The sequence below is a fragment of the Schistocerca nitens genome, unplaced genomic scaffold, assembly GCF_023898315.1.
Source record: "Schistocerca nitens isolate TAMUIC-IGC-003100 unplaced genomic scaffold, iqSchNite1.1 HiC_scaffold_465, whole genome shotgun sequence".
In the NCBI taxonomy this organism is placed as follows: domain Eukaryota; kingdom Metazoa; phylum Arthropoda; class Insecta; order Orthoptera; family Acrididae; genus Schistocerca; species Schistocerca nitens.
The window spans coordinates 1042493-1068624 of NW_026045998.1; the positions used below are offsets into that span (position 1 = coordinate 1042493).

General features: G+C 39.7%; 1 protein-coding gene, 1 long non-coding RNA gene and 1 other non-coding gene across 5 annotated transcripts; 1 reads left to right on the forward strand and 2 right to left on the reverse strand.

Moving 5' to 3' along the window:
- Nucleotides 1-4193: 4193 nt before the first annotated feature.
- Nucleotides 4194-7500, reverse strand: LOC126232162 (uncharacterized). 2 transcript variants are annotated; one of them, XR_007544671.1, is made up of 4 exons: nucleotides 6233-7500; nucleotides 5994-6157; nucleotides 4564-4705; nucleotides 4194-4299 (listed from the first exon to the last, which is right to left on the reverse strand). XR_007544671.1 is itself a non-coding variant. In XM_049942467.1 (4 exons), the coding sequence occupies exons 1-3, from the start codon at nucleotides 6447-6449 to the stop codon at nucleotides 4652-4654; spliced, it is 435 nt and encodes a 144-aa protein (XP_049798424.1). In that variant the 5' UTR covers nucleotides 6450-7500; the 3' UTR covers nucleotides 4201-4299; nucleotides 4650-4651. The 2 variants fall into 2 exon arrangements, 1 of the variants encoding a protein (XP_049798424.1); XM_049942467.1 differs by having other exon boundaries at nucleotides 4201-4299; nucleotides 4650-4705.
- A 741-nt stretch (nucleotides 7501-8241) lies between these two features.
- LOC126232163 (uncharacterized) lies at nucleotides 8242-23419 on the reverse strand. Of its 2 annotated transcripts, none has more exons than XR_007544673.1 (3): nucleotides 23259-23419; nucleotides 23009-23119; nucleotides 8242-8406 (listed from the first exon to the last, which is right to left on the reverse strand). It is a non-coding gene; the product is annotated as an uncharacterized LOC126232163 (long non-coding RNA). The 2 variants fall into 2 exon arrangements; XR_007544672.1 differs by lacking the exon at nucleotides 8242-8406 and adding an exon at nucleotides 22820-22900.
- On the forward strand, nucleotides 15514-15590 carry Trnas-cga (transfer RNA serine (anticodon CGA)). Its single transcript has one exon. It is a non-coding gene; the product is annotated as a tRNA-Ser (tRNA).
- Nucleotides 23420-26132: the final 2713 nt, after the last annotated feature.

Consider the following 26132-nt stretch of genomic DNA (forward strand, 5'->3'; position numbering starts at 1 on the left):
CAGACATTTATGAAATATGGTCAAAGTTTTCTTAAATTTACTTTCTTTTTTTTAGGTGCCCATTTAAAAAAGTATTTTTCGAAGTTGCGTTTGTATTGCAGATGTTTTGATCTTATGACTCAACTTTTTACTGTGCAAAAGTAATCTCTTCAGAAAAGACTGACCAAGGCTCAATAAAACCATACATAGAGTTTCACAGCTGCTGACCAGTATTTTGGTGTATTACTCATACATTTATTATTATTATTATTATTATGAATTTGGCCAGTTATGGGCCGCATACAACTTAAGACTTATGGTGTTTCTTTTTCTTCCGTTCTTCCCAGTACTTCTTCATTTTCTCGCCAACTGCTCGTCTCTGCTCATCTGTCCACACTCTCTTGGGTCGAGGTTTTGGCGCATCTTCTTTATAGCTTGCGTTTTCTATAAGTGGCCTAAAGTTATTCCTGTCATGTATTATTTCTTCTGTAACACCTATTTTGTTGGTGTCTTTCTTTACTGCTTCTATCCATCCTACACAAAAAAAAAAATTTTCCGAAGCACACACAACATATGTATGAGAGGTCAACATATGTAAGTATGCAACAGTACCTATGGGGATTTTTGGGGCATTATCCTGGATAAAAACGAGTAGAATATAATACAATACTTTTTATCCCAATTTTGCTAAAAATGATTCCATGGCAGCATCTAATTAGTGTATTGCTCTTTCATGACCTTTTTACAGTATTAAATGTTACTATTTAACTGACTCTTTCCTCTTTAATTGTTTCTAGGACTGTACATCATTTTCATGCACGTAGGATGAAACATGGACACATTAACAAATGACGTAATCTTCCAGTTTGTTAATATATCTGTTTGCCCCAATAGAAGTTGAATGTAGCACAGTCAGCCATGATACATTAGGTAAATTGCCAGTACCAGACCTCAAAGGCTTTTAAGGCACAGTAAAATATGCTTACTATACGCGTGTTGTGATGGAATCATTATAAAGAAGCGTAGAATGTACTTACCTTCAATACATTTTTTTTAGTCGAATCAGAAAATAAGATGTGCTCATGTAATAGTTCAGGCTAAGCTCATAAAACTACATTCATACGGGTCCAAAAGTCTTACTTGTGTTATTTTTATACAAATTAAAGAATTTTACTAAATTAGTTTAAGTGTAAAGAAACTTGTTACGATAACACCAGTTACGTTGGATCTTAGCAAAACAAAATAGGCTAAGACTTTTCAAATGGTAACAACTTTCAGATTTAAAAATAAATATGCCAGACAGTGTGCAGTACAGATTAAGGTGTTGGGTGTCAGCTTTTTTTTATACCCCATTGCTGTTAAATGATATGGAGGTTTTACATTTGTCCATCTTTTGTCTTCCACTTTCTATTTTTACCTCAACTTTGAATCTAAAAATGGACCCTAATATTTGTTTTAACTGTATTATACTACATATAATTTTAAGAACGACAGAAAATGTGGAAATATACTTTCAGTTGCTTGTTCCACATATTGTCTCAGATTTAAAAATTACATCTATCTGGAAAAATTTGTCTAGTATTACTCCATACAGTTAAAGATTTTTCTGTGGGCAGTAGTGCTTTTTTCTGTTTGTGTATGCCTTGAAGACAATCTATACATTCCAAGCTCTGGTATCCTAAAATATTATCACATAACTGATGTTTGAATGTTTGTTTACAAAGTAGATCACTTTGAGAATTCTCAGAGTAGTGTAACATGTGCTCTGCTAAAATGTTCACATGTTCTCCTTGTTCCAGCTGGCAACACATTAATGCCCACAAATTTACTCTCACTTGTTTTAATCGATCTTTGTTAACTATTAGTCAAACCTCACTATGGTTTTTATTTGAATGGAAGTTCATACAGTTAGTTTTCTTTATGTTTAGGGCCACTTTGTGTTTATGTGATGAATTTTAACCATCTTTGAGACATTTATTTGATTTCTCTGTCAGCTGGCTTGGATTTTTATTTGGGATTACTTAGTACCATCGTTAGTGAATGGAATTTATCCTCCATGCATGATAGTTTGTGGGAAACATTCATGAAGAAAAAGACTTTGTATAATATGGTCCCCTGAGTGACCCACACCTATTTAGGTTATGATAAATGTTTTACTAAGTTTTTTTGAAGTGAGATATCTCAACAGCTTGAAGCACCCTGTTTGACAAGTGTGGTGGAGGAGTTTCATTAGGAAGACAATGACCGAGATGCATTTTCCTGGGCAAACTGGCATACCTGCCCTGTTGTAACTCATTCCAGTTTCTTTCCTGATACATACTGTTGTTTCCTGTGCACCTTAATGTCACAAGATAATGACTGAAGATTGTATATGTATATACATAAAGGAAATACAGTGCGTCACTTACCTGAAAGCTGATATCTGGCAGTGGTGGATGAGCATGATCTCCTCCTCAGATATGGATCACACAAACACCATGCAATCCGTAAATGTGTGGTGTGCATCTCTCTCTCTCTCTCTCTCTCTCTCTCTCTCTCTCTCTCTCTCTCTCTCTCTCTGTCTCTGTGCGTGTGTGTAATTGCAAAATTAGAAAATCAAAGTTACTTAGACATTACATGGTTCAGTTTTTAGTCCTTAATAGGCAATCTCTATGAAAAGAGCAAGATTTTACTATGCTGAAGTCCTAAAGGACTATCTTGTGAACTAAATAGCCTGTCAGTTCATTAGTAATATGTTCCAGGGATTACTTTGCATTATACATTGTAGTGATGTGCAACAAATCACAAATTAATTTGGACATATGATTGCATTCTCTGCATTTTTGTTGATGGTAATACCACTAAAGTTGAACATAACTCCACTAGTCAAATGGCAGTGAGAGATGTATGTATAAGCTTGCTGGCAATTTGAAGGCAGCACTGAGTGGGGTTTTAAGAGCACCAGACATCTAGGTCTAAGTGAGCTTGGTATGGGTTAGGACAGAAACACTACAGTACATTACATGAAATCCCAATTAGTTTAAATAACACAACAGTCTGTATAGCAATACAGTATCATTTTTTTAAAATGCTGTAATGTGAATAACCCCAAATTGTGTTTTACTGTCAGTGTTTGTTTTGTGGCAGTTGTGTACAAATTGTAATCATTATAGTCAATACCTTTCTTAAATTGGTTTCTTGAATTTAGTAAATGTGTGCCAGTGCTATATCCATATTCTTAGTCTTTGTCATCGATGCATGCAGTTGGACATTAATACATATACAAAATTAAACAAATCATTACTCTCTCCTGTCCAGTTAATAGCTCTCTGTAGACCAGGCAGTGATTTGAAACACACAGTTAAATTACAAGAATCAGTCTTTCATCCACCTACTCATGCCAACCCTCTTCTGCAGGTTGTTTACCACACAATCATAGGTCCCTTTGGACCCTGATTCTGTCTTATTACTTACTCACATATCTCACAATTTTTCCACACTCCTTTGCTTTTCCCCTTTGTCTTCACTTACCAGAAGCAGAACATTGCGTCACCAAAAGCTGAACGTAAACATTAATGGCGAGTACACTTACCTAGTTCAGCTTTCTATCTGCTATTCAAATAAAAGTTTAAAGAGATTCATTGTCCTTTCATTTTCAGAATGAAGTCACAAACTGTGATATGAAGACATGCAGTCTGACTAGTTGGCTGGGCATTTAATGAAAAAATTAAGTTTTTTACAACATTAATGCATTTTTTGTTTGGTTTAGGATGGTTGCCTGAAAGTGTGTTCTCCCAGCAAAAGAATAATTTACTTCCCTTTTAGTTAATTTGAGATGGAAAATTTTTGTTCAGACTCTACATGCCAGAGGAAGCTATCATCATAAGCAATTCCTTTATGCCAACCTTGGTGTAAATGGGGGCAATCTGTTCATAATTCCTATTTAAATGTAATGCTTATATTAACACTGCAAAATGTCTTCACTTAATCTTCTAAAATAAAGTTTTAATACCAATTAATAAAATAACAGTTCGTTCCTGCCAATATTACAGTATATTATTGCCAATATATATTAAAATGCAGGAAACATTTTTCATTATCAGCTGACAGAACTACTTCAGAAAGCAGACATAATATGACAAATTAAATAAGCTACATGTAACCTGAAGGAACAGATGTAAATAAAGTCATATGCAGAATATAAAATGTAGTTTACATTTTAAGAAAAGATAATTCACATTTCCCAGAAACTTGTGCAACATACACAATAAGTATCCACATTGTTGGGATATCCCAATTTAAAGAAGAACTTCTATATTTCAATAGTAAGTTTGGTCTGAGCTGTAACAAAAAACTTATTTCAATAATCGGATTAAAAAATGGCTCTGAGCACTACGGGACTTAACATCTATGGTCATCAGTCCCCTAGAACTCAGAACTACTTAAACCTAACTAACCCAAGGACATCACAGAACACCCAGTCATCACGAGGCAGAGAAAATCCCTGACCCCGCCGGGAATAATCGGGTCAGACCCTAGCTACAACAAAAAAACTTAATATATTTCAGCAGTCAGGCTAGGCCTGAGCTTTAAGAAAAAACTTACTACAATCATTCCCTTAATAGTTCCATTACGTTGGATCTCAGATTAAGAAAATCCTACACACTATGCTGCAGTAAACAGTCGCGCACCTTCAAAAGTCTGAAGCTGACTGGGACGACTGCGTAGCTGGTGGTGGAAAGGTAGCCTGAAAAGAAATTAAAATCCACATTAACATTACTGAAAACCTTTATTTCTAAATTATGGGTTACTAAGTTTGTTGCACTAATACTGGGTTAATGTTGGGGAAAAATGTTTATGTAACATGGCTTTTCTTATCCATTTCTGTACCGAAATATTCAATGACGGAAGGAAACTCAAAGTGGCTCCACATTTGTGTGTATTTACATCTTTATATTGTAATTAGCTACTTAAAGTCATAATATGTATATGCCACACCTTAAAAAACACTTAGATAACTAATAATAAAAAATATAGGCCTAGTTAATTGTTACAATTAAGATGTCATGTAATGAGAATTTTACTGTACGTGCAAGACATACTGGACCAAAGAAACGAAATGCCATGATGTTAATAACCTAACATCTAAACAAGATTAGCAAACAGTTTGAACGTGAGTATATTAATATGGGTGATAATACCAGATGTAATTTTTCTGCCTAGATGGTGTTATAGTCAGGACTGAGATTTTAAGCTAATGGGGAACTTGAGGCAACTGCCAATCAGGAAGTTGTGTTAACACGAGATATGAGCACTTTTACCCATCAGCAATTATTCCATAATGTACTAATGCCACTGCTTTGGAACAAGACGTGTTGTGAACTATGTTGGAACATTCACATTTGCATGAGAAAGTCACAAGCCAATGGAAATATGCAACGCTGCTTGCACAGAAGGGAACATCCTGTGCACACATCAATTTTTTTTCTGAATGAAACAGAATGTGTGAACACTTTATGACTGATTTGCAGTGTATCATTCAGCTGGCTTGCTGTGTAATGGAATTATCCACACCAAGTTCAAGGTGTGGAGTGACTTCAGTTTTTTCAATAGCAATGTCTACAAATTATTCCACGTGACAGTCACATCAAATCATAATTAAGTATTTTCTTTTTCTTTAATTATACTAACAGAGCTACCATCAGATAAAATAAGAATTACTTTAAAGATGGTGCCAGAAACTTGCATGCCATAGCCTTTATCAATACTGGATGTGAGGTCAGTCTGGAGGCAGTTTTCAGTTGCAATTTCTTATTTCTTTTGTGGATTGTTTCGGTCTTTACGCCACCATCAGCACACAGTATTAAATTTATGCAAGTTAGCCAATAGCACTGTATGTCCAGCAGTGCTCCCTCAAACTTAAAAATGTTAAATAAATAATTATTACTTTATTCCTTAATATGCCCTTTGGGGAAAGGAAAGTTGCTAGATAAATTTCAAAATGCCATACATGACTTTAGAAATGTAATACTTACCATTTCAGAAATTTCTACTGTCTTTACAAATTCCTCGCTTTGCTTAGAGTGTGGTCTTTGTCTTCCCCCCGGATGACATCTGCGACCTGCCAACTTGTTTTTTCTTCTGCTTATTGCAGTGGACTGAACGGGAATATAGTTACCGCGATTTTTTCTAGATTTTCCTGTAACAAAAATTAGAATTCATACAATATTGAATTACTTGCCATAACATTTATATAAAAGTATGTTTTACTTACCTTCACCAAAATTTGCCAAATAAGATGCAAGCTTTCTCAATTTTTCGCACATGACTTCAAGGCCTTTCCTCATTTCCTCAGGGGATTTATTTGAAAAATCTATGAGACGAGCTTTTATCTCGTCGATTAAATCATTATTTGTATTGTCTGGAACTGTCTCCGGGTGAAGTGTCTCTGGCATCTCTGCTTGGCTTTCACAGAGCAAACCTGTGTCCATTTGCTCCAAACGTTCCGAAGAACTCGAAGCCCCTGCATTCTGAGAGCAATACAGAGGCTCTAGCCACCCTTGAGGAGGCTCCTCATCTGTAGCGATAAAATAATACAGTCTACGTACACTGTCACTATCCGTCACCTCCCTGTAGTTCCCCAGTCTATATGTTTGCAGATCTTCCCTGTATTGCCTTGGCAACAAGTGCAAACAGGAACAGCCATATTAACAATGTAATAATGATTCTGCCTTTCTTCACTGGGAACGAGCAGAACATCCTCATTGACTTGTCTGATTTTTGCTAGAATCTCCTGTGAAGGAGCCTTTGTAGGCCTACAGAAAGACTTAGGACTTGCTCCATTAGCAGCATCAAGAAGTCTCCTCTGAAAATACAAATTCACCTTTGTGAGAAAAAAGTCCACCATCTGAACCATATTGAAGGCACGCACCCTCTCAAAAATCCTGTCCTTTAAAATTCTCGTGAAGGCCCCAGTTATATTATTTGTGTTGTGCCCTTCTACAAGCATACCTCGCCGACGTGAAAGGGTCCACAGTCCTCTCCTATCCCAATACCCTTCCAAGTATTTCAATAAATTTTGATTATTTTCACCGATGTTCGCTCTTGTTACATTATAGTTTACCACTGCTTCATTTTTTGTTTGCGCAAACATTATTTTTTTGAAATTCTGGAAGAACTCGCACTGTTTTTGCTGTGGTATAGCATTTTTTGCTTTGAGAAGCCAGCGCCACACTGCCTGCAGGACGTGGAATATACACGACAAAGCTTTTGTGTTTGGGAAGCACCTTCTAATTGCATTTTGTTCTGACTGGCTGTCGTCAGTCGGAAACACACTTGGGCCATTGATGTTTCCCCCAAAATATTTTCCCCCACTATCTCTTTCAGCAACTCTAGTCCCATTTCTATAACTCCGCAGCTTTCTGAAGACACAATCAGAACTCCTAGTGGTAAACCTCCACACTCACTGTGAGTAAGTAAAACGAACACTCTGCTGCTGTCGTGATCCAGAGAACCGGTGGAATCCATAAATACAAGTTTGGAAGCAGCTTTTACACGAGTATGGACTTTTCGCATCAGTGGTGAGCAAATGCTGAAAAACAATTATACAAATATTAATAGTAGCTAAATGTATATGCATAAAGTTTTCATCACACTACAAATTTGTAAATATACTCTTACCATACTATATAATCATCATCTTACTGAATCATCTTGGCACACACAGCTCCAACTTCACTGTTGTATTCCTCTAACCTCTGTTGTAACAGCTGCTTTCCTTCTTTGTTCAAGTCTGTTGGCCCATAATTTGCCTTAAAAACTTTGTTGAACAAATAGTGGCAAAAGTTGTAATCAGGACACCTGCTTCTGTCTGCAAGGACTAAATGGTAATCTGAACAATTCAGCTGTATTTCAACCTTTATTGACTCAAGAGCAGTGGCTGGTGAATGACCTCTTTCAAACAGGGATATTAATTTTTCTTTGACATCACTTGGTGGTTGTCTAAATCTTAAAGCAGCAGCAAGCACTCTCAACACTGTGGTTATGACCCAACACCAAGTTAACCTCACACGGCATTTCCTTGTAGAGCATTGCTTTCTCTACAGACTTACCTCTGGATCTATCATGCACGGCATGAATTGTCACTGTCACTTTTGACGGACAGTCAGTGTTTTTTGTTGCCCTTTGCACTGAACCGTGAACTTTTATACTGTGAGTATTGTGGTGACAGACCAGCCTTTGTTTGCAAACAACATACTTTCCTGATGCAGGTTCAGTGCACCTTATTGTACAAGTTGTTTTTGTTATGTTTTCAAACTGTGCCAACCACTGTCCAAACTCCTCCCTTGATTTAACATCAACGAGGATGTTTAAAGATTTAATTTCTTGCACATTACAATCATTTCTGTGCAGCTCCAACACACGTGTTTTCCACTGCGGGAGAATTTCCTGTTAAGAGAGAAGAGCATGTATTACTATCACTTCTGTACTTGCCTTCATTTAAATTATGTCAGAATTTTCCTCCCTACAGTAACATACATTTGATATAAGAAGTGCAGCAGGTATGTAGACACATGGTAGACCAGACCACAATTTCATAAAAACCACCAACAAGTACACATTTTACCTTGGGTAGGGAGGGGTAAAAACAAAATAATATTTAAACTTTCGAAATTTTGGGTGAAAAGCTTTTGTACTCGTCAGAATATGGTTAAAAATGTTTCATATTCACACAAACATTTCACTGAAAAAAGAAAAAATACTTGGGGGGCACAAAAAAAGACCTAGTGACTAAATTGAAGAAAGTGCCTACACAGGTGACAGGACAATAAAAGTATGAGGCAAGATAAAAAGAATTCATATAATGGTCTATTAGACATATCTATGTCAAACAAATTAATGTAGTATAAGCTTTGAGGAAAAGGGTAGATTTTTATACATAGGAAATATTAACTATGTCCATTAATGTTACAAACAGTATTTAAACTAATAGTTTTGGCCTAAACAAATTTTTCTAGACACTTCAGTCTGATAGTTCCAATTCCAAATCTTAAGGGAAATGTTTTTAAGGGAAAGACAAATGGACATGTTGGTGTGCTCCTATAGATTATTTAAAATTTCTGAAGTTTCTGGGTGATTAGAGCTGGGTGTTTGGTAAAATCTGAAAAGCAATCCTTACTGGCAAAACTTCTTTTCACTGGTAAATATGCTTTCTGTAGTACCTGAACAAACTCAGCAACAAACTGTTTTACCTTGAATGAAGTTACAGGAAGGCCCATGTAGCCAAGCAAGTATATTCATCTTTACTGAGAACAGATCTTTGTGTATTCAGAACTTTTTAGTATTACTCTCAGATACCAGTGGTATGTTTAAATTACAGTTGAGTAACAGCTTTTTTTACACCTGGCATTAATTTTAAACTACCACAGCATACTCTGTGTCTTTCTCTTGAAGGTTGCAGTTTAATGTAATTTCTAGGCATTCAACACTACTGACAGTCTAATGATTTCCAAATTGAAATACAGAGAGTAAACAAAAAAGTTACTAATTTAAAAAAAAAGCAAACACTATTTGTAATTAATCTGAACTTAGGACGCAGTCAGCTGCTCAAGATATGATTGCCTTCTGTTTACTCCACTTTTCCTCCACCTTTCCAAACAATGGAAAAAAAACAACTCACAGTTTCGTATACAAATGTGTTTTATAATTCCAGTACACAATGTTAATAAGTTTTAGCTGATTATGAAACTTCTTACACATACACATGTTTCACATATATGTGAAACATAAAGAAAAAATGGCCTACGAAAAAAGCCTTCTTTTAAAGGATCATTAAAAGTCTATGTGGGTAACAAGAAACATAACAACCAAATTCGTACAGAAACATGTATTAAATGGTAATTTTCCAGTACCGAGAAATGAAAATCTGTCAAAATAGGTATACCGCTGTTTTATATTAGGATTTGCGCACGCTGTTTCATACAGTTATTAAATCTCCTGCTTACTATCACACCATTTAAATTACTGGAGTCCACAGCAAGATTTTTAAATGAGGATTTCTGATCAGGTAAACAAGTTGGCTGTACCTTCATCTTATTTCCTTCCATAATGTACTCTAGTAATAGCTATTTTTACCCGATCGTGCTTATTTTATTTTTACCCTACCAATACCCTTATCTTTAATGTATTATTTGATCCCCATAATTCTATAATCTTAAGTAGCCAACATTACCAAGTTGCCAATAACAACTGTCTAGTGAGCAGTCTGGATTAATAGCTTCAAAAAGCAAGCAGAGAATACACCCACTTGAGAAATAGTATTAACTATTTCACTCTGCCTTTCGTTCGCCGACAGCATTATCATTGAAAGCAATGAGTTTCAACGCTTAAAAAAAACATTAAGTGCAGAAAATTCATATTAAATATGGTACTTACAAATACTTCAGCCTTTCGCTTGTACACAACACTATCTTCGAACGAAATCATTTCCAAAATACAGTACGGAGGACACGCTGACGCAGGAAACGCATACACATACAAACCGAGGGCAACGGGCTCGTTGGCCTCGATACAAACACAATAGTGAGTAGTGACTAACACAAAATTTCGCGCGCGCGCGCCTGATGCACAGCACTTTTTCATTGGTAGTCGTCTGGTGGCTCCTTATTGGTCGCTAGCTACAGTGCTCAGACAGTGTGGAGGGGAGATGTCTTGACCCCGGGTCAAGTCAGTACTCGCTTAATGTATCACCATCGGCGCAGTCGTTCGAAAATGTCGCTCACTGGCAAGTTGGCCATAATTTCCCTTTACATAGATTTATGCACTGCAGTTCGCACCTGTCATCTGTCGGTGGTAGTCCGTACTACGCGGGTCCGGCTACTCTGCTGCCCTCTCGCGTCACGACTCTACACTACGTGCAGCTGGCTGGGTTAGCATCGCCATTACATCTCTTGCCGTCTTCTGCTTGCCTGGACTTCCACTGGGTAATACGAAACGTGGGAAGAGTTTTTACGTGAAGCACATAAACCTGGAGACACTCGAAGTAAGACCCTATAACAGTAAGTTGGAAAGTATGCTTGAAATTCGACACAAAAACTCAGCTAATATGCAGCGAACAAATCGATAAAGTTGCGGGTTGGGCAGAGAAGAAATGTAAACGGGAAAATGGGCTGCTTTACTGTAAACTCGATATAGGTTTTCCATAACGGATTTTCCTGCTGCTTCGAAAGGCGAAGTTAAGAAATGTTAACCGTTTTGAGTTTCGTGTATGTATGTGTGTGTGTAGCCAAGCACATAGATGATAGATGATTTATCGACCGAGGAAGTTCCAGGCTGTAGTCGCAAGTACGGCTAACGAATGGAAAATTATGGGCACAGCAATTCCGGTGACGTATCAATTCCAACTGCGCGCTGTGCTGTTAAAACACGAACCCTTACGCCGCCGATACTATTGCATTTAGAGCATGTGCTCGGAGAATACTTCTCCGAGCCACTCAAAAATTGATTCCATCTCTTACCCAAATGATAATACACATTTTTTTTTTCTTTATTGTAATTTTAATCACCTATACAGGCGGGCTGTCAGCAGCATAGTACACTGCTCTTCAGCCTTAAGTGGAACAATGACATGACAGAGGTGATACAGAGAATACAAAAAACGGCGGGCAAAAAATGGAGATACAAAAAACAATAAACAAGAAGCCGTTCACATTGGACGATAAAAATGCTAACACTTGTAGACACGGCGCACAAAACACGGAGAACGGTGACGGCACATGTGAACAGTTGAGGTGTAACTGCACGAAACACAAAACGAAGCACACACACTAGACTCTGATGGCGATGATCTCCGGCGCGCGAATGTTCACTGAGCGTGTACGAGTCCGGGGACCTGCCAAGAGAGGAGGTGGAGGAGGAGGAAGGGGAAATGGGAGAGGGGAGAGCAGAGATGCCACGGGCAAAGGAGAGAGGGGGAGGGAGGAAGGGGGAGGGGAAGCCCGGGGGAGTGGGTAGGAGGGAGGGGGGAAAGGAAAGGGAAGGGAAGGGAAAGGGGGGGAGGGAGGGTGCCTAAATGAAAGGACACAGGAGGTGGGGGGGAGAGGATCAAAGTCGATAGGAGGGGTAGATGCAGGGGAGGAGGACATCATCAGGGAGGGGGAGCTGGCGGAAGCCACCTTGGGAGAGGGTAAGGAGGGTTGAGAGATGGAGACCGGGTGGGACGTGGGAATACAGGCGCGGCAGCGGGCGGGGGTGGGTGAGGATCGGGGAGACGAGTGGGTGAGGAGGGTCGAGTTTACGGGAGGTGTACAGGATCCGTATCCTTTCAAGGAAAAGGAGGAGGTGGGGGAAGGGGATGGGATCATACAGGATCCGCGTGGGGGAGGGGAGACGGATGCGATAGGCGAGGCGGAGAGCATGGCGTTCAAGGATTTGGAGGGATTTATAAAAGGGAGGGGGGGCGGAGATCCAAGCCGGATGGGCATAACAAAGGATAGGGCGGATGAGGGATTTATAGGTGTGGAGGATGGTGGAGGGGTCTAGACCCCACGTACGGCCGGAGAGGAGCTTGAGGAGACAGTCGGGAGCGTGCCTTGGCTTGGATTGTCCGGAGGTGGGGAGTCCAGGAGAGGCGACGGTCGAGGGTGACGCCAAGGTACTTAAGGGTGGGAGTGAGAGCGATAGGACGGCCATAGATGGTGATACACATTTTTTTTTTTTTTATTGAATTTCAATTCCCCCCCGAAGGGGGCGGGCTGGCAGCAGCTTAGTATGCCGCTCTTCAGCCGACAGATTTTGTGACAAAGATCAAGAGAACAAATAATAACAAAACAGGTGATAAAATTGGAGACTTAGAGAGTAACAAGGCGAAAAGAAATCGTGGAACTTAAAACAACAACAGAGGGATGATGATGCTAATAAAAATACATACGAAGCAGACAGGGAAAAACAAGAGACAATTAAAAAACACGGCGACAGTCTGGATCCTGTTCGCAAAAGACATAAAATTCACACCTAGCGACAGCATGGTTTCTGTTCGCAACACGAGAAAGACAAACAACACTGAATAGTCACTGGAACACTGCACTAAAAAGTTGGCAGATGTGACACCACAGTCGAGAGCAGGTGGGGGGAAACTGGACAGAAGATGGGAAAACAAAAAAAAGGGGGGGAAAGGAGAGTAAAAGCAAAGGGGGGAACCGGGAAAGGAGCTGATGGAGGATAAGGACCCAGAACAGGGGTGGGGGGAAGACGCGACAGGGAGTGGGGTAGGCAGAGGAGGGGAATACAAAAGGACTGGGGGGGGGAGAAGGGAGGTAGGGAGAGGTTTAGTGGGGAGAAAACAGGACGGAAGGGGGGGGGGGAAGAGGGAGCCCAGGGAAAGGACAGAGGAAAGGAGGGGGAGTGAGGATCAGAGTTGATAGGAAGGATAAATGGAGGGAGAGAGGGCATCATCAGGGAGGGGGAGTTGACGGAAGCCACCTTGGGAAAGGAGATGGAGGGTGTAGAGATGGAGGGTAGGGGGGACACAACGGTGAAGACGTGGCAGGGGGCGGGGATGGGAGAGGAGAGGAGCAACCAGGGGGTGAGGGGGTTCAAGACGGCGGGAGGTGTAGAGGATGCGGATATGTTCGAGGAATAGGAGGAGATGGGGGAAAGGAATGAGATCATAGAGGATCCTCGTGGGGGACGGGAGGCGGATACGGAAGGCGAGGCGGAGTGCATGACGCTCAAGGATCTGGAGGGACTGATAGAATTTGGGGGGGGGGGCAGATATCCAGGCAGGACTGGCGTAACAGAGGATGGGACGGATTAAGGATTTGTAGGTGTGGAGGATGGTAGAGGGGTGCAACCCCCACGTCCGGCCAGAGAGGAGTTTGAGGAGTCGGAGGCGGTTGCGGGCTTTGGATTGGATGGAGCGGAGATGAGGTATCCAGGTGAGGTGACGGTCAATGGTGAGGCCAAGGTAGGTGAGGGTGGGGGTGAGGCGGACAGGACGTGCGCAGACAGTAAGGGAGAAATCCAGGAGCCGGAAGGAGCGAGTGGTACGATCAACGATGATTGCCTGGGTCTTGGAAGGATTGAGTTTCAGGAGCCATTGGTTACACCATGCAGCAAAAAGGTCAAGGTGATTCTGGAGAAGGCGTTGGGACCGTTGGAGGGTAGGAGCGAGGGCGACGAATGCGGTGTCATCAGCATATTGCAAGAGGTGTACTGGAGGGGGGGGGGGGGCTGGGACATATCTGCCATGTACAGAAGGTAGAGGATAGGGGAGAGGACAGAGCCCTGGGGCACACCGGCAGAGGGGTAGAAGGTGTGGGAAGTGGCATTATGGATGGTAACATAGGATGGGCGGTGGGAGAGGAAGCAGGCCACCAGACGGATGTAGTTGATAGGAAGGGCGTAGGTGTGGAATTTAAACAGGGGACCGGGATGCCAGAAACGGTCGTAGGCCTTTTCGAGGTCAAGTGAGACAAAAATGGCGGAGCGACGGGAGTTAAGCTGGAGGGAGAGGAGATGAGTGAGGCGGAGGAGTTGGTCATCAGCAGAGAAGGAAGGTCGAAAGCCACATTGGGTGTTTGGGAGGAGGTGGTTTTGGTGGAGGTGGAGATCGATGCGCCGGGAAAGGATGGATTCCAAGAGCTTGCTGAACACCGATGTGAGACAGATAGGACGATAGGAAGAGGCATCAGATGGAGGCTTATTGGGTTTGGAGAACATCAGGATACGGGAGGTTTTCCACAGGTCGGGATAGAAGCCAGTGGCAAGGATGACATTGTAGAGGGTGGCAAGGAGGGAAAGGAAGGAGGGAGGGCAGTGTTTGAGGTGGCGGTAGGTAACGCAGGACTAAAGGGTAATCCTTTAGTGCGGAGACACATCATTCCAAGTTATCATATCTAAAGAACGCCTTACCAAGAAACTTTGTGGGTATGAAGTATATCCTTCACAAATAATGAAAAGACGTTGGCACTTATTCCTATTTTGCTAGCAAACTGTAAATAAGAAATTGATATACCTGCAAAGATGTGTCTTACTTCCAACGTTTTCGTGCTAAACTTGCCAATGCGAAGTAAAATACGCAGCGCTTGAGTAATGTAGTGTTGCTCGGTGTTGCCAACACATGTCAGCTCAACACGCTGCCTCAGAACTGGGCTAGTTCGTTCGGGCGAAAACAAGGACTCCCATCCTCACAGCTTAACTTCTGCCAGTACCTCGTCTCCTACCTTCCAAAGTTAACAGAAGCTCTCCTGCGAACCTTGCAGAACTAGCACTCCTGAAAGAAGTGATATTGCGGAGACATGGCATAGCCACAGCCTGGGGAATGTTTCCAGAATGAGATTTTCACTCTGTAGCGGAGTGTGCGCTGATATGAAACTTCCTGGCAGATTAAAACTGCGTGCCGGATCGAGACTCGAACTCGGGACCTTTGCCTCTCGCGGGCAAGTGCTCTACCAACTGAGCCACCCAAGCACGACTCACGGCCCGTCCTCACAGCTTTGGAAGGTAGGAGACGAGGTACTGGCAGAAGTAAAGCTGTGAGGACAGGGCGTGAGTCGTGCTTGGGTGGCTCAGTTGGTAGAGCACTTGCCCCCGAGAGGCAAAGGTCCCGAGTTCGAGTCTCGGTTCGGCACGCAGTTTTAATCTGCCAGGAAGTTTCATATCAGCGCACACTCCGCTGCAGAGTGAAAATCTCATTCTGGAAACATTCCCCAGGCTGTGGCTATGCCATGTCTCCGCAATATCACTTCTTTCAGGAGTGCTAGTTCTGCAAGGTTCGCAGGAGAGCTTCTGTTAACTTTGGAAGGTAGGAGACGAGGTACTGGCAGAAGTAAAGCTGTGAGGATGGGGCGTGAGTCGTGATTCTTTACTTTTTCATGGATTTGTCTATGCATTTATAGTGGTAACAGTAAATATGACAAGACAGCAAAATAATATAATACTCAAATTCTTATATTAAGCATAAAATGTAAACAAAAAGTGACATATTAAACTCATGTAATAATACCAGTTAGACATTCTCAACTATTTATCATGAAACAAAGTAGAATTATTTATTGTATGTGGTTAAAAGGCAGTATACCATTCGCCCACTGCATTTTTTGTAGTTACGTACAATATATGTTATGCACAAATGAGGTACATGTCTTTTATCCTGTATGTGCTTTCTGAATTTACCTTGCAGTTCGTTTTTGTAACAAAAAGTGCACTAAACGGGGCACGAACATAGACATCATGCTACTCTACACATCACTATGTTACATCTAGCTCAAAATAACTCGGCACCCACATACGACCAGCCTTGTTCTCAGCTCCAGGTGTGTCTACCTTTTTGTTCCAAAGGAGTGACCATCTCAGTCTGCAGTAATCTGCTGATCAGTGTACTGCATCCACTGTCAGCAGTTGTGTTAATTGTTAAGGCGGTGATTTCCTTATTAGGCACTCCGGTTGTAACACCGAAAATGCAGGATGCATGGCACCTGATACCGTTATATAATTTTTTTTGCTGAATTGTGTGTAAATATTTGTAATTTAAATGCTTTCTTTTAATCAGTAAGAAAGTATGGTTCATCTGTAAAGGAGACCACATATAGGACACTGGCGCAACCAGAATTAGTTAAAAACTATGGAACTGTGTACAAAGAAACACATCAAAATTACTGGGTCAGAAGATATGAAATTTTACTTTTCCCATACATTATTGTAGCTGGTTCTACAGTTTCGGTTAATCTTTACGTGTTTCGTTGTGTGTTGTCTACCCGATGTTTCACACTGTGTCGTTAATCACATACGCGTGTTATTTTACGCAAGTGCTCTGGTTGACAGAAAGAGTCATCCAGTTTGTGTGCAATTTTTCAAGGATTAACAATAAATGACATATGATATGATAGAGGAGACAATTAGCTTCTACAGTGCGAGAAAAGAAACTGTGTGAGTGAGAAATCATATAGTCCAAAATTACAAGTCCTGGATGTATAAAATATATTTTTATTCACAGAATACATGTGGCAGTAAGATGCTGATTACCAGGTAACTATGTAGGCAGTACAGTTTACTATGTATCCTCTGTATTCGCTTATGCTCAGGAAACCTTATTTTTTACCTTTATATTTATTCTCATTACCAGTTCTCCATTTCGTGAATAGACCGGTGACACACAATAATATTTGAAAGTGTTGATGTGTAAGAGAAAACATTAGAAAGGGTATCACGCACATTGATACCACAACTCTCTGCTCATTTGTGGCAAGATTCCAATTTACAAAATAATTATTATGTTAGGACCAGTAATCTTTCATTCTAGATGATATAATATCTAAATGATTATGAAACAGTAACACATCAAACACATAAAAATCGATAAGTTAGTAGAAGCATCTGAAACTGTTACATTGTCTTGTAATTAGCATATACTAAAACTCCATTGTGGCACATTGCTCTGTTTTGCTGTTACCCAAAACTGAATGTCTGAAAATAATAAGAGGGAAAATTGACTTTTGATCATTTTTAATTGTAATATCTAAATAGAGCAATACTATCAAACAACTGTTTGAAAACATATATAACAGGTGGGGTTGAGGTTCGCACTGTTCACTGTTGATCTGACATTTGCAAAGGACCGTCTGTGTATCTTTGAGTAGTAAAAATTTGATATCTATAAAAGCATATACTGTTTACTCTATTCACTTACTATGCTGACTGGATCTTAGATTCATATCCTATTCTTGTCAAAAATTTCGGGAAAATGAGAAAGAAAAGACAATTACTTGAGTTGCACCAGATATCTGCCAGCCAGCCATCTGAAGTGTTTACATTTCATCGAATTATAAATTCAGTAAGCTTACATCATTTTCACAGTCAAGAAATGAAAAGCATTTAGTACCAAGATTTTCTTTGTATCGTCAATAGATGGCTTAATGTGTAGAGTGGCCCCGCACCAGCAGTCCATGAGAAATGTGGGACTGGAGCAGTGCAAAATAGGTCAATCTTAAATATTCTATAGTACATAAATCTCTCAGTTTCCATTATAGATGTGATACCTTCGACAATTTTTTGCAGATGTGAATAATGTGTTCTTCCCAGGTCAACTTGGAGTCAATATGGACTCCTAAAAGTTTAACTGTTCAATTTCCTATATCTTTAGATAGTTCTGACAGAAAATGCTGGTTCTTGTCAGGTTTAGACAGAAGTTTGTTAGAGGAGAACTGTTTTCTGCAGCATCTAGTGATTACAGCCACATTTGTTGTACTACTGAAGTGTCTTGATGAGTTGCAATAGCACATTACAGATTGGGGAATATGATGTGGCAATTGATATGCCAATTCAAAAAAGCTGTACAGAAAAGAAATCATTTCTGCAAAGAAAAAAGCTAATGATAACTATAGTTATCAGTCCAGCAACAAATATAAAGAAGCATGGAAAACAGTTAAAGCAGAAACAGGGCTAACTACAGAAAATTTACCTGTTCCTCTAAGTGCAGTTGAACTAAATAATAGTTTCATAAATTCTGGAGAATTAGCTATGACAGATGAAAGTAATTTAGATGATAGTGAGGACAGACTTCCCAAATTGCAGGAAACAGAGTTAACAGGCAACTTGCCAAAATTTGAATGGAGAACAATTTATCTTAAGGATATGCTGGATGTAGTCAGATCACTAAACAACTCCACAACTGAGGACATCCATGGTTTTTCTAATTTTACCATAAAGAAAATATGACACTATATGCATTCCACTGTCTTACTTAATCAATAGGATGTTTACTGAGGAAACATTTCCAGACTGCCTTAAACTGACAATTGTATTGCCCATATACAAAAAGGGAGACAGAAATTCACACCAAAATTACAGACCTATAGCAATAGTACCAATATTATCTAAAATTACTGAAAGTCCAATTAAACGATTTTTTTGAGTGTCACAACCGTCTCAATAAGGCTCAGTATGGATTCCGAACTGGGCTATCAACAATAAAAGCAGTTCAGGAAGTTGTCTTATCAATATTACAAGGTTTTGAAAAAAGGGAACATACCTATACAACTTTATTTGATTTAACTATATATGACAGTAGTATCTGTTCCCGAAAGAACAGTTACCGTGGATGACCATGCAGCTTTGCTAGAAATGAAATGATATTTAAATGGACACACTAGCTGCAAACAGGCGTTGATGTACTTCATTGGGGACATGTTGCAGCTAGGGTGTCCATTTAATTATCATTTCATTTCTAGCAAAGCTGCATGGTCATCCACGGTAACTGTTCTTTCGGGAACAGATACTACTGTCATATATAGTTAAAAAAATATGGCTTCCCGGCCATTGACCTTCTTGTGCGAACGCACACGCTATGCCTGAACTCGTACGGGACTTGGTAGATTAATCTGCCACGAGTAATGAGTATGATGGGCAAACATCTATTAGGCGCACTACGAATGTAGTGGTGTGGACATGTTGGGAATGTGCATCTCACGGGGAGCGTGCAAGGGATAAGTGCCTGCAGATGCACTATCCTCTGTGCCCGCGGTGGCTCAGATGGATAGAGCGTCTGCCATGTAAGCGGGAGATCCCGGGTTCGAGTCCCGGTCGGCGCACACAATTTCAACATGTCCCCAATGAAGTACATCAACGCCTGTTTGCAGCTAGGGTGTCCATTTAATTGTCATTTTATTTGATTTAACCAAGGCATTTGACACTGCCTCACATAGCATTTTAATTAAGAAACTAGAAAAATATGGAATAACTGAAACAGAACTATTACTGCTGAAATCATATTTGACAAACACAAACCAAATGATCTATATAAATTCAAACAACAAATCTGACCTTCTCAAGGTAAAATATGGAGTCCCACAAGGGTCTGTACTGGGACCTTTCTTATTCATTGTGTATGTGAATGACTTGCCCAACACATTACCATATTAATCTGTAATGTATGCTGATGACACAACTTTTATCATGTCACATAATGATGTGGATGTTGTCAAACAAATGAACAAATCTATGAAGGAAATGGCAGCTCACTTGTTCCATGAAAATAGACTGTCGTTAAATAGAGATATTAATGATGTACCTAATGAAATCAGACATTCAGTAAAATTGCTAGGCACTTGTCTTGATACCAAATTGTGCTGGAATACTCACACAGAAAAGCTGTGCAGTAGGTTGGAAAGATTTCTGTATCTCCTTAGGAAACTGAAGCATTGTGTCAGTAAGGAGTGCATACTTATGGCATACCATGCCTATTTTCATACTCATCTGCATTATGGAATAATTCTTTGGGGAAACTCTGCTGGGGCAAAAGATGTTTTCCTCTGGCAGAAGAAAGCCATTAGATGTATTTTTGGTGTGAGCAATTTAACTTCTTGCGGACAGTGCTTCATTGAGCACAAAATTCTTTCAGTTCCCAGTCTATACATACTTAAAGCACTTATGCATGCCAAAGAGAATTCCCACATGTAGGAAAGCAGGTCAGATGTGCGCTCATATGAAACCAGACATAGGAACTTATTAGACATTCCTTGGACACGTTTGAGTTAAATCCAAAATAATTTTTTAAATGCTGGCAAAACATTTTACAAAAATACATCACATGGAATGAGGGAATTGCATGAGAATAGATTTAAAATGGTAGTAGAGACATGGTTGAAAGAGAAAGCATTCTATAGCATAAGTGAATTCCTACATGATGAAAAAATATGATTCTCTATTATTATAAATGTGATTGTGATCAAAGGAACTGTAATTTATGTCATACAACCACACTGACCTTTTGTATAATCATATACCATATGTTAACTTTTGTGTAATCTTTAGTACCACAATCTGTATAACTATGTAACTACTGACCTTATGTATAATCATTTGTATAACCATCTGACGATGCCTACACAACACAACAGTTGTCTAAAGGCAAATAAATAAAATAAATAATCACATTTAAGTTTCTTAATGACTGCATATGAGCAGTAACCACTTATGTAGTGGAGTACAGGCCACACATACTCATCCAATTCCTGTATATCAACATCTTCCACAACTACATTTAACTCTTCATTATATGTCACTCCTGGAAGGTCATGTATGTCTGTCTCAGTAGAAAAAATTTCATCCTTGGCAATTACAACACCACCCATTTTTGGGACTTTAATATTAATGATACATAGCTTCATACCCTCAGTTTCTTTCTGTCTCAAAAATCTGTCTAATTGACACATGGTAATTACCACCACTCATCTGATAAAATTTACCAAACCTGCTTTCCAGGTCATCAGTTTGAACCTTGCCTGTTAGAATGTTTTGCCTCTTTTTCTCATTGAGCCAATACCTAGGCAGATCCACCTATGTGAGAATGGTATGCCCAAGAGCTAAATGTGTTTGTCTGCTAAGACCAATTAAACCCTGAGAATTTTCCTTTATTAACCAATTTGCAAACTGATGTAGGAACTCCAGTATGTGCTTAGAATTCCTGGTTATTGGCTGTTGAATCATATTTAATAACCTTTGACCTTTTAATAATGTTTTTACATTAACTGCATCCACCACTTGCAAATGATCTCAATGAAAGTTGCAGTATTCAATATTGTGTTTAGAGCCTAATTCTCTGAGAGCAATAGCTGTTGTATGGTCAAAAATATGGAGAGCAAGTTTTACATTCTGCCTTTCTATGGTTCAGGGATACAGTGATTTAAGACATAGCTTGTTTGCAAATGTCAATAAATTTGCCTTTTCCAGCAAATGAAGAGATTTCAAGCTGTTGAAAGACGCAAAACCATCACCCAGCTCATAATTAAAATCCGGAAGCTCTATAATCTCTTCTTTCCGATTCAGCCAGTTGTTTCTTATGCATTTTGATAGCTGCACACTATCGATTAGAAAATAAAATGGCCTCCTTCCAGCACCTGGAGAAGGGTGTCGGTACTTAATTTTAAGTTCGGGTTGGTCACTGGAGTAAGATACAGCTTTCTTATTGATGGTATTATTATGAGATACAATACCAACAACTTCAAACTCCATGCTTTCTAACTTCGATACAATATCTTTAAGGAAGGTGAAAAGAGCAGGGGCGTGCAAGACTTTGACCGGCAGAATATGAGCTACATCGGTGTACTGTGTATCCAAACCACGCACCACGAATACGTAGGCTGCAGATGCAAATTCACTACTATTGTAGGCCTGGCCAACTATGTTTCCCCCTTTGTGACTTTAAATGGATTTCATGCACCGAGAGGAGACTGCCCAGTCTTCTTCAGTTAAAAATCTCACTGTCCTAGTTATATATCCCAGAAAATGTGCAGGAACTTGTTCAAGAGCAGTATTACTAGCAAATCCACCACATATTCTAGTCAGAGTAGCAGGGTTAGACATAGTTGTTATACCACTGCTTCTTAAAAACTTGTAACACTGAGGAGAAATAGAATGAACTAATGACCACAAAACTAAAATATCCCACGAATATCTTGCAATTTTCTTCTTGCATTTTAGCAATGGACTCTGTTCTTCCATAACGTTTACAATTTCATGTTTATCTGGCAAGTTTTCAGATAAATTATTCAAAATAGTGGTTATGAAATCAATACTCTCATTAGGTTCCTGATCTTCTCTGTTGCTAAATTTTAACTCGACAATATTAAGAATATTAGCTAACTGTGTTTTGGTACTTACGGTTACTAGAAACTTTATGTTCCCTATTTGACCAAGCTGTTAATCATTGACATGGACAGTGAAAGTGAGATTTGCGTTAATTGTAACATACCACAGAACTCTCAAAAATGGCATTTCACTAATTAAAAGAAAATACACACTACTCAACTTTTTGACACAGGTCCACTCATTTGAATGGCTACTATTAATTTTATCACATAATACCTTCAACGAAAAGAATGATATTTTCCTTCTTGTGGTGTAGTTAAATAATCAGGACATTCTGGCAATAGTGCTGGTATTGCACCTATAAACAAATATTAATTCTCAGTACCTTACCATATAAACCAAGAGTGTAAGAGATTCATCCAATAATTATATAACCTAACTCAAAGTCCGTAAACGACCAACTAACCTTTCCTTAAACGTGGACGATCAAGAGGCGTGTAATTAATCTTCCAGTCTTAGCATCATATGACGATGTACTTCTTTCTATTTCGTGTGCATGGAAATGCAGCTCACAAATCTGTTAAAAATAATGGATTACGTTACGTTAATATGAGAAAAGTTTGGCCTATGTATACAGGTTATGTTTACAAATCACAATTAACACTCAGACTAAACAGAACCATTTCATAGGTTTATTTACTAAAGCTGCTACTTACCACAGAGTGATCTGAAGGGATGAAATTATCACGGTGAACTGCTCTTATCCATTCTCTCCATGCATCTTCATCACGAGGGAAATGGAATGTACTGACTATTTCCCGAGCAGTATAATTGCCTCTACAAGCAGGCATAAAGTCTTCTTTTTTCCTTTACTGCATTTCGATCCCCCCCCCCCCCCCTTCACCGTCGTACACTGCTCTGCAGCCTACAGACGTTAAAAACGTAAGAAGAAGAGAAACAAGAAAAACAGGTGATAAAATGGTGACTTAAATTGTAAAACGGCGGAAAATTGTGGAAAGTAGGCATACAGCATCTACGTGGCACGTTTATATGTTGAATTCTGTAAGTCCCTCCAGATCCTTGAGCGTCGTGGTGCACTCCACCTCGCCTTCCGTATACACCTCACGTCCCCCACAACAACAACAACAGGCTGTAGAGTAGCGTACTAAGCTGCTGCCAGCCCACCCCCTTCGGGAGGAATTGAAAATCAATAAAGGAAAAAAAAATATGCGTGGGGAACGAAATAAATAGGAGAGCGAAAATAACCTGGCCTACTCGGCAGTGTTTCCATCACTAATCGAATATACTGAGCCTCCGATTTGTACGAAAAAGTAAGTTAGGAGGCACTACGATTACTGCTTATGACTTTTAGTATCGAGATATGCCGGTCTACGTTAACTGCGAGAACTGGTCAGGAGGTGAAAGTTGGTCTCACAGCAATGTGGAGATCCGCACTGTCAGCTGCTGTACTAAAACAGGGAGCTGCAGAAATTACGCATAGCTGCACATTCAAATCCAATACGCTAGATATTTCGCGCATTCACTAACACATCTACATAGTGCTACTGAGTGCAATGTGCCATGTTTCGGCTACATCGTTTGACGCGGTTTCTTAAACCACGCCGTTCAAAAATTGGAATTAGAACATTGTTGTAATTAGAACATTGTTGTAATGTGTACAGTCACTACTGGAGTTGACCGAATATGTAGAATACACTACCAAACTTGTACCTGGGTGTAAGAAATTCTCGCCACAAACCTTGTACAGACAGGGGCACGTACAGCAGTTTTATTAGTAAAAAAGCTATAACTAAACATTAGGACACACCAAGCAATTGTTTATTACCTCTAAGAGTTTCCTGTCAAAGTTCTAAATTGGAAATGAGGCGAAGAAATACGAGTGATGCTCCCGAGTGCACTGTTGCTCATCGTCGCCGATAGATGGCACACCGGCATGCTGCCCTGGTAAACACACCGCAAACGCAGTGCCGCAGAGCGGAGAGCATCTCAACTCACTGTGCTGGCAACACGGCTGCTTCATGGAAAACGAATAAACGAGCTTTTTAACACTAAACTTTTTGGCGTGAGGCATTACACACTGTGGTTAATATTCATAAGGCATTGCATGCTGTGCTAATTCTTTGTCCAAGTATGCTGATGTGTTAACACCATTTTAATAGTTGATCGACATGGATACCTAAGAATTATGTGCCAGCTACACAGTCTATGGTTTCACCACATTCTTTAAGTTTTGTTATATTATCTTTTGTATTTGTGTAGAAGTTTATTGTTATCTGACCAGTTACACAACGACTTAATTCCTTTTCATTTTTTACTTCTAATATTTCTGGTGTCCTATCTGTAATTACTATAATGCTGTCAGCAGCAAGTAACACAGTTTATCCTAGTGTGACCAACAGTGGGAAGTCATGATGGAAATGAGAAACAGTGTTTGGCCTGACACACTCTCTTGTTGACATATTGGTGATCTGAAAGGTGTTTCACCATATAATTAGGGTCACTTGAGATCTGGGATATCTCTGTACTCTGTCTGCTAGGTAAGACCAAATCATTCATTAATCGCTAGTGTTTCAATTTTACCTTGAAGTATTTCATGATCAATCGTGTCAAATGCTTCACTGAGGTCTAGGAAAATATCTGTTACTTGTTCTCCTTTACCTAGAGCTAGCTATCACTTTTGTAAATTTTGCTATAGCTTCTAGTGTTCACTCTCCAGACCTCAAGCCAAATTGTTCTTTGCACCCAAGTTACCACTTATGAAAATAACCCATAAGTCTGTTTTTCATAATAATTTCTATCATTTTCTTGAAAAGTAAGACAGCAATAAAACTGGTCTGTTGTCACCTATGTTTTCTGTATCACCTTTTTTATGCACGGGAAGGACTTTTGCTTACGTCAGGCAATCGGGGAGACAACCTAATGACAACTCATTTATTATGTCTGTTAAGGGTGTTTTTGCGCTTCTAATGCAGGGGGACACCAAGAGTCTCTTTTCTGTGCCATATACATCACAATTAACTAGCAATGAGTTATCTAATTGTTCAGCACCCCACATAAAGGTATTAAGTTCACAGTTGAGGACAAAGTAGGCACCATTGTAAACTTACTAGACCTGACCATTAGAATAACAAGTAGTAGACATAAAATTGAAATTTATTGGAAGTCTACAACAGCATTCCGCCATCCACAACTCCTCTTGTCATCCCACAGCCCCAGAATGGCAGCATTCTGGTATGTTGTTAAGAGGAACAGCAACCCAACTGCAACACACTGAAGATAAATGTAAACAATCCCTGAAAAACACAAATAGTTGCAAAAGAATCGCAGCACACAAAACAAACGTAAAATAAGACCACCTATACTGTACCATTTGTGGGTAGTATTTGGTACCAGACTGCCAATGTCTTGATACGTAAAGGCATAAACATGTCACATGCAATGCGATTGCGCAGAAAATAGTGCATCCTTGAACCACCGCAGATGTACAAATATCAAACAAAGCAGACTGTGTCCATCCTAATTGACAACATATACCAAAGTGTTTGTCATCTCTGGTCTTAACAGCAGCC

Excerpts from the sequence above, each read along its gene's own strand:
- LOC126232162 (XM_049942467.1), bottom strand. The coding sequence starts at position 6,449 with ATGGACACAGGTTTGCTCTGTGAAAGCCAAGCAGAGATGCCAGAGACA. Across the intron at positions 6,158-6,232 it reads TTTGGCAAATTTTGGTGAAG|GAAAATCTAGAAAAAATCGC; the intron begins GTAAGTAAAACA and ends TTTTTGTTACAG. Across the intron at positions 4,706-5,993 it reads CAGTAGAAATTTCTGAAATG|GCTACCTTTCCACCACCAGC; the intron begins GTAAGTATTACA and ends ATTTCTTTTCAG.